The sequence below is a fragment of the Kryptolebias marmoratus genome, linkage group LG2 (assembly GCF_001649575.2).
Source record: "Kryptolebias marmoratus isolate JLee-2015 linkage group LG2, ASM164957v2, whole genome shotgun sequence".
NCBI lineage: Eukaryota > Metazoa > Chordata > Actinopteri > Cyprinodontiformes > Rivulidae > Kryptolebias > Kryptolebias marmoratus.
In genome coordinates this window covers 11,288,544-11,297,350 of record NC_051431.1, presented here as the reverse complement: position 1 = coordinate 11,297,350, position 8,807 = coordinate 11,288,544, and the positions used below count along the sequence as shown (strand labels likewise).

General features: G+C 48.8%; 1 protein-coding gene across 1 annotated transcript in view; it reads left to right on the top strand.

Moving 5' to 3' along the window:
- cux1a (cut-like homeobox 1a) overlaps positions 1 to 8,138 on the top strand; it is a gene marked incomplete in the record, with an annotated part of 60,938 nt that extends 52,800 nt beyond the window's left edge. The window contains 4 exon segments of the mRNA XM_025007716.2: positions 494 to 784; positions 900 to 1,088; positions 2,873 to 3,137; positions 3,269 to 8,138. Coding sequence (XP_024863484.1) covers positions 494 to 784; positions 900 to 1,088; positions 2,873 to 3,137; positions 3,269 to 3,776 — 1,253 coding nt within the window.
- Between the last annotated feature and the right edge of the window lie 669 nt (positions 8,139 to 8,807).

Genomic DNA, 8,807 nt, shown 5'->3' with positions numbered 1-8,807 from the left:
CCCCACCCCCCTCCTCCCCAGTGCTGTGGCAGTGTCAGCCAGCAAGCTGCTGGTTTGTCATGTCATAGACAAGTTAGTGTTGCAGCGCCAGATGGCAGCTCTGTATGTGTGTGTACGTGCGCGCGTGCGTGTGTGTGTGTCTCCTTTTCTCTCTGGGGGTGTAAACAGCAGCTAATGTACACTGACAGCTCCTCATGACTGCTCTCTTCCAGCCTGCTGAGCTGCACAGCAGCGCTACACAGACACAGACAGGGAGATGAAGGAATAAGACGAGGAAGCCAAAAAAGCTTCAAACTGAAAACTTAAGCACCTTTTTTGCTGCTGAACGGGGAGTTAAATTGCTCGACGCGATCCGACTGATGTTCCTCCCGATCCCAGCAGGGAGAGGAGGCGGATCTGTGATTTCTTACGTGACGTGACGTGACGCAACGCGTCCCCCCTCCACACCTCCCCCCCCACTCCTAACCTGTGTGATTCTTTGTTCTCCTCGAAGCAGAGGGCACGCCCAAGACCTCCGCGAGCTGCAGCCCGGCTCCCGAGTCCCCGCTCAGTTCGGCCGAGGAGTCCGTCAACGGCCTCGGCGGCGATCCGCTCGCTTCGCAGTCCTCCGGTCTCAAACCTCCTTCCGAAGACCCCTCGGGCGGGGAGTCTCAGCCCGGAACCCCGCTGCCTCTGCCAGGTCACTCGGGTCTCAGCATCCAGGAGATGGTTGCAATGTCCCCCGAGCTCGACACGTACGCCATCACCAAGAAGGTTAAGGAGGTGCTAACTGATAATAATCTCGGTAAGAAGCACGGGGGTGGGGGGTGGGGGGGGTTGTTTTTGGGTGCGGTTCGGTTCAAAGTCCGTTCTCTGGGGGGACGGGTGACCATTTCTTCTCTCTCCTCTTGCCTAACCAGGCCAGCGACTGTTTGGGGAGACCATCCTGGGTCTGACTCAGGGTTCCGTCTCAGACCTGCTGGCCAGGCCTAAACCCTGGCACAAGCTGAGCCTGAAGGGCCGGGAGCCGTTTGTCCGCATGCAGCTCTGGCTCCAGGACCCACACAGTGTGGAGAAACTCATGGACATGAAACGCCTGGAGAAGAAAGGTGTGTAAGAAAAGCTCGATGAGATAGGAGACAAAAAAAAAAAAAAGAAAAGAAAAGCGGATTCTGTTGGGCGCAGCACCCTGTCGGAGGCAATGACGAAGACTCAGATTACCTTCATCGTATCTGCTTCGGCATGCTTTTGTTTTATAAATACATTCTTAGACAAACAAACAAAATTTTAAAAAGCGGCAGCCTTTGATTTACACATGCACATCTGCACACACAGTATCCTTTGTGCAGGACAGCAGAGCATGTTGTGCAGATCACAGTCATCTTGGTGTGATGTCAGTACCAATCAGGACTGCAGACATCACGTACTGTATTCGATGTGACAGCTCGGGGACTGCCGGGGGCCTGCTTACTCACAGTCATCAGCACTCCTCTTCATCACCGTCATCATTATAATAATCATCAGTGTCTATAAGCTTGTATTTTAATCATTTTTTTTTTAAAGTCCATAGTCCCTCTGCCACTCCTATCGTGCTATTACCCTCCGTCTGCAAAAATTTGTGAAAGAGTCAGCAAAGCCAAGAGGCCCCACCCCCCACCCTCACCCCCGCCTCCGAGCTGCCTCGGAGTGACACCTGCCTCCCCACCTTACCCAAACCTGCCGCTGGAAGCAACAATCCAGGATCAGCGGATCCCGGATCCTCCCGGGGTCACGTCAATCTGCGTGTTTGACCGCTTTGGATCAGTCGGTTGTTTTTGCGTTCGGGGCTCGTTTCAGACCATCGACTAAAAGTAATGCATCCGAACATCAATGGGGGGACGGATGTGTGTGTGTGTGTGTGTGTGTGCGTGTGTGTGTGGGGGGGGGGGGTCCGGGCCACCAGCCGAGCCCGGAGTAAAGACATGGACCTAATCCAGACCAACCGTATTTGACCTCTCACTCTCGTGGTACAAGCCTGCGAGCCTGTACAACTTTCAGAGTGCCCTAACCTTGCTCTGAGGGGTTTATTCCTCCACCCCCACCCCCCGACACACACACACACACACACCCTCCCCCCCCTCCCGCAACACTAATATATCTGGCAGCGTGTATCAGGGTTGGGAAAATGTCAGCCTCGTGCGAAGCTGCCACGAGCTGTTCATTTTCAGCTGCTGGTGCCTGGAGTAAATAAACGGAGCTGCTCGTTTGCTGTGAAATGGAAGGGCCCCCCCGAGTTCGATCTGTGAGAAAGGGAAGAGCGCCATCTAGTGGTAGGAGAGGAAACGGAGACAGGGTTAGGGTTCAGATCCATGTTGTCCAAAAAAAAACTTCTTCCTAATTCATGTTTTCTGCTTCCCACCTTTTACTTCCTGACAAGTTTCTCTGTTTGTAGCAACATGTGTTTTAACATTAGAGGCAAAAAACAAACAATTAAAGATGGTTTTTAATCTGTTTAATTAAACTGTATCACAGTTAGAAATATAAGCTACATCTTTCTGTACTGGACTCAGTTTCCTGTAGTGTCAGGAAATCATTGAAATTATTTAAGAATTCTTACTTTATTTGTATTAAAGCATTTTGTTACTGACTGAATCAGTATGTTAGTCTTCACAGTAGAAAGAAAATAGTCAAAATATTAAGGTAATCTTGTTTTCCTTTTTGTTACTCTTGAATTTTTTAGGATTTGAGCTCTTCAGGGAAGAACCAAATTTGTTTTCCACATATTTCCACATATTATATGTAAAATTATACCTTTTTTCTCTCATAAAAGCTGTTTTTTTGCACAGCTTTATCAACGACACTCATCTTATTTGTTTGGTTACATGCTTTTCTTTCCCGTTTTTGTCTCCGCCAGCTTACATGAAGAGGCGGCTGAGCTCCCTGAGCGATGGGCATTCTGTGGAAGGAGCTTTGGTCGGCTCTGACTACATGCAGGGCTCCCAGAGCCCGGGGCAGCAGCAGCTGAAGAAGCCCAGGGTGGTCCTGGGCCCCGAGGAGAAGGACGCGCTGAAGAAAGCCTACCAGCAGAAACCCTACCCCTCCCCCAAAACCATCGAGGAGCTGGCCTCCCAGCTCAACTTGAAGACCAGTACGGTCATCAACTGGTTCCATAACTACAGGTCAGCAGCTGCCAACAGAAACACGCTTTTAGTTTTGCCTTCCTTCTTTCCTGTCGATGTAAAATGTCGCCACGAGCTGTTCGGCGTTGGTTACGTTCCGGACCTCGAATGAACTCGTGTCTCTCCACCAGGTCACGGATCCGGAGGGAGCTCTTCATAGAGGAGATCCAGGCGGCCGGAGGGGTGGTTCCCGGCAGCGAGGGGGGATCTCCTTCTCTCCGCGGGTCCAAATCAGGAGAAGGGGACAGCTGTGACGGGACGGAGTCTGAGGGCACGGTGGAGGGCCGCCAGGGACTGGGCATGGGGCTGGAGGATCACAGAGGAGCGTGCAAAGACCACGGCGCGGAGGGCGAGTCAGAGGTCGGGGGCTCTAATAGCTCCCTCGCCCAGTTAGACTGCACCACCTCAGGCTTAGCCGGGCCAGGCTCCAGCTGTGGACAGAGTGGACTGGGGCTCTTCAGCCTCACAGAGGCGTCCTCCAGTAGCTCCGCCTCGAGTACAAACATCCCGGCCTCTGGCCCGGCCAGAAACCCCAGGGACAACAATCTGCGCAAGAAGAAAGCGGCCAATCTGAATAACATCATCCACAGGCTGGAGAAGGCTGCCAGTAAAGAGGATCCCTCAGAGTGGGAGTTCTAGCTCCCCGTCTGTCCTTCGCCCCTGTCCTCTCATAACCTCACGACCTCTAACCTTGGACCCCCTCCTGCTCTGTTCCAGTCGGAGAGTGGACACAGCCAAAGTCAAGCTCAGCAGCCATTTTTATTACAGAGAAGCTTTCCAAAAAGAGGAAAGAAACAAAGAGTGGTTGGCAAAACCCTTAAAAAGAAGATTTACTGAATACACAGAAGAACAAAATAAGAGAGCTGAAGTGTCTCTCCTGTTTGTTTAGACTATTTTTTTTTTTTTTTTAAACTGAGTTTTTGTTTTTGTACTGAGAAAAAGCACTTAGCCGTCCTGCTGGCCTCTGGCCCTGCTGTACCTCCCCTCTTATCACCAGCCACTGGTGCACCAGACTGGTTAGCCCTGAGCTGGGGGTCTGACCTGCAGCTGGGGTTCGAACCTGGACTCAGAAACACAGGCAAGGCCTGCCACAGCAGCTGTCACAGTGATAGACACTGATAGATGATAGAAAGAGACAGGAACTCTCTTACAAGAACTCTCACTTTGTTAAAGGAGATTTTTTCCTTTCCGCTCTTCTTCTCACCTCCCAAGTGTCCACAGACCTCCCCTCACTCAGTGAGACGCCTCATTTTTCACACTGTAGAGTGACTGTTACAAACCCTTTGCCTTTTTCACTCACTGCGTGCGTGTCAGAGGTCGTGTCAGTGTGCACCTATGTGTGTGTGCGCGCGCGTGCGTACGTGTGTGTGTGTGTGTGTGTGTATTTTGTCGTGTGTGCGGAACACCTAAAATCGGTGTGTTCTCTTCTCAATGGCAGCATGTTTTCCTTTTGTTTAGTTTTTTAAATACAAGTCACTCCTACGCTCTTAAGAGGGCAGTAGAAGGCCTGCTGGCTGAGCTGCCACAGTTACTGATAGAAGACAGATGAACTTTGACCTTTTTGTGTCCTCCCCCCCTTCACCCCTCTCCGTATCCCATCCTGCTGACAGCCATGTGATGGCCAGAAGGATCTTTTTAATTCCTCGCAAACAAACGCACTCATCTGAAGAGGAAGGAAAGAAGGAACCCTCTCTTTGCCTCCTTAGATCCTTTTCTTTTTCAGGATAAAGGATGATCTCTCTGTATTTTCTTTTGTTTTTTAAAACTGCAATTTGGTTGCCAATAAGAGATTGCACAGTCTATTGACTCTAAAGAGTACAAAATAGGGAATTTTAGGAAGCGTTTTTAAAAATTAGTACAGAAAATAAGAGAATAACAGGTTACCGTTTTAAAAAAAAGAAAAGAAGAAAAACAACAAATTAGAGCGGAGTGACGTTGAACTCGTGTAGTTCTGTCCGACGTGGCGATGCTACGCGTGTCTCTTGTTGATTTGACTTTATTTTATTGAATTTCTTTTTAAGGTTGTGCGCGTCACAGCTGTACCCGGCACTGGACCTGCTGGGTGTGTGTGTGTGTGTGTGTGTGTGCACGCCTGCACCGCTAACTCTCTCTCTCTGTCTGTTCACGAACACGTCCCCCCTTTTTTTAGAGGCCAAAATCAGGAAGTGTGTGTGTGTGTTTGTCTTTTCTCGTGTGCATTTATACTTGCCTGCGCGTAGGTGGGGGGGGGTTTGTTGAGGTCAATTCGCTCAGTTTTAAGGCGTAGGTTTTAAAGATTTCTCAACTGAAAACGCAAAAAAAAAGAAGAAGAAGAAGCGGTCGGTTTTCAGCGAACGAGTTGCTGAACTTTTTATTTGTGTCTTCGTTGTTATTTTCCGCTGGTTGCTGTCGAAGTGAGTTCAACCCCAGCCCTGGTGTGAGTAGTCCCCCCCACACACACACACACCTCCCCCCCGTCCTCCAGTCTCTCCTGTACCCAGGGATGTGTGCGTGTCTTTGTTTATTTTTGCGTTGAATTCTACTGTAAACACTACAAACTTTAAGGCATATCACCCCCCCCTCGTCCCACACAAACCCTCAGTGCCTGTCAGCCCACTGCCTCCCCACCTTCAATCCCCACCCCCCACGCCCCCAGTTCTTTGCGTGGATGCACGTGCAACGCGCGCCTGTCAGTACACGCGTGTGCACCCCGTGCGCGCGCGTGTGTGTGTGTGTGTGTGTGTGAGGAGCGTTCGTTTCCAATGCGTGGGGTCATATTTCTACTTGCACACACTACACGTGCACAACTGACACCCTTCTTTAAGCTGTTTGATGCGTTACCATTGCATTAATAATCTCACAGAGTAGTGTAATACTATGATTTACTGTAGCTTGGTTTTATTTGCATTTATAGTTTGGTTTTTATTCTGCTTATTTATAGGTGCTGTATTTTTGTTTTTCATTTAATGTCTTATCATATGAGTTGTCTATTTTTTAAGGGATTATACTGTTCCTGAGGGCAAGTAACATTTTTATTAGACGTATAGACTGCCGGCAGTATTGGTTTATTATTTACAAAGATGTACTAGTTCTCATTTGTTTGTATATTCATGAGTCCTAAAGTTTAGTGTCATTTCAATAGCTTTTTCTTTTTTAAAAACAAAACGTGTTTGCTACAGCTCATGCTCCCGTAAAGCTCTCACTGCAGCTGTTATGCTCTTAAATTTGCTAGCTAAGAGAATCAAAAGGACATATCAAGATCAGCGGATATCTTTTTTTTTCGGATCACGTTTTTATATTTTCTCTCGAGCGAGCCCGACACTAACGCTCAGCGGGGCGCGCAGCTTTCTTCAGCCGGACGTCCATCGATCGCGCCGACGGAATAAACCGCTCCCCAGTTTTTCCCGCTCGGATAGGTCAAAAGTGTGTGTGGGGGGGGGGAATAATAATAATAATTTACCTAAACTTGAGAAACGCGCACGCATCAACTTGAAAGAGGTCATATCTGCCAAATTGAGATTAGAGAAGTGTACCAGCGAGCCAGGTGTGCTACGCCATACTGAGCAGAGATAGCCAGCCTATGATTATGCAGAATTTCTATTGCAGTTCATAACGAAGCACTTATGAGGATCTTTTTGTGACTCAGCGTCAGACAGGGTCTGTAAACACTACAACGGAGTACTGTCCCGGGATCCTGGGACGTGTCTGCCTTTTTCTTTTTCTTTTCAAACAAACCAACGAACCGTGGTTGTAAACCAAGCACAGACTCTTCTCCACATCCCAACACTAAACCTGAAAGCATACTTCAAACTGCGGACACCCAACGCTGTCGTCCTGTAAAGCTGTAGATATTCTCAAATGTCTTTTTTTTGGGGGGGTGGGGTGTTTATTCAAGCCTCCTCAGTCCATCCTCAAGCCTTCCCCCCGTTTTTCTTGTTATTTTTGTTCCGTCGCGGGTCGGGTTGGAGGTTTTCCCGATGCGTCCGGAGAGCTCTTCCCCGCAGACGGACGGACGACCGCGGCGCGTATCACTGCTGTAAAACCCACGGTTTAAGGGCAAAGTTCAGACCGTTTTTTTTTTTTTTTTTTTGGAAGAAAAGGCATGAGAGAGAGAGTAAATATCTTACCTGTCGTGGACAGCTCTTTGAACGACCTCAGTTTGGAGAAACGGTTCAGTTCTGACCGGATCGAAGAGCTAACGGCTAGTCTGAGCCGAGCAGAGACCAAAGTGAACTGACGTGATTATTTCAGCAGAAACTTTGGCATTTATCTCTTTATTCGTGAATAGCAGATTTCTATTTAAATAACTAGGATGTCTCTTTTTAAAAAAATTTTTTCCTACCAGCACTCTTTGAACACATCGTGAAAAAGCCCAGGAGGCAGCCGGTCAGATTCCCGCTGCTGTTTGGGATTAAAACTCTTATCTCCTCCGCCGACGGCGGGGCAGACTGTCTGCTCGGTCCGAGGCAGAGGAGGAGGAGGAATGAAACTTTCCTCTTCAGATGTGGTTTTAATTCAGCTGAAACCCTCCGATGGTCACCAGCTGGGGCTGCGACCCCCGCGTAAGGGGCCCTCAGATAATCCAGTCCGCTTAAAGAGTCGTCACAGAACTAAAACCAGGAGCGGTAAATTCCTGAAATACGTTGTAGAGATGGTTTGTGCTGAAGCCCTTTGGTTACCGGGGCTGATGGTGATATTTGTACGTAAAGCAGTGACGTTAGTTCGTTCCTGCAGCGCCTTAAAAACAATTTAGTCAAATAAAATGTGTGACATTCGATCCATGCTGGCAGAATGAGTCGCCATCAGGAGCTTTTCGGTTATTATTTGTGAAATTCTGCGTCTGAAAAGCTTCAAAATGAGCCGCGGTTTGTAGAAATTTGGCGAAGTAGTTTCGTTTAAGGAGCGCCGGTTTGAAAACTGGATTTTTATCGGTCTGGAGTGATGTTTGTTTAAAAAAACAAAAAAAAAAAAGGAGAATCCTCAAACTTCAGCATTATACGAAGGGATTTCCCAGCCGGCAAAGAGATTATAAGGGTTGTTTCTGAAGACGCAGCTGTTAGAAAAAACCTAAATTTAACTGTAGATTAGGAAGATTGAAGAGGTTTCAGTTGCCGGGATGGCTCGATGGTGCCTTTAAGGACTCGTTATTACACAAATCTGAATCCCAGCAGAAATCAGTGTTTTCATCTTGATTCTGAGCTAATTCTGACTCGTTTCGCCAACATGGGTCACAGTTATGATCAGAGCGATCTGGTCCTTCAGTCTTTAAGTCTCTTAGTCTTCGGTTCGCAGAGGAAAACGTGTAGGAGTCGGCGTTTTATGAAAACGGTTGCTGTTGGAGTCGCTTTAAGGCACTCTGGTCTCGTCTCCAAACTGAGGTCGTTCGAAGAGCTGACCTGCAGCAGGTAAGATATTCGCCGCTCAAAGCCCCCTCTTTCAAAGGACCCGATCCACCTCTCAGCTCAGCGGGGTCACGCGGGGGCGCCGGGACTCGTGCCTTCCACTGCCAAGCAGGGCACCAGAACCAGTGATGTCTTTCCAGCTCCGGCTGTCGTCTCGCCGCCCTCGCGCCAGGTCCTCTGTCCCGCAGAAGTCCCTTACGTCGGTCCTCAGAAGCTCGGAAGCTTGGTCGGGTGTCAGGGAAGCAGCTACAGAAGAGAGCAAACTTTATGTGTCCTTCGTCCCCCCCCC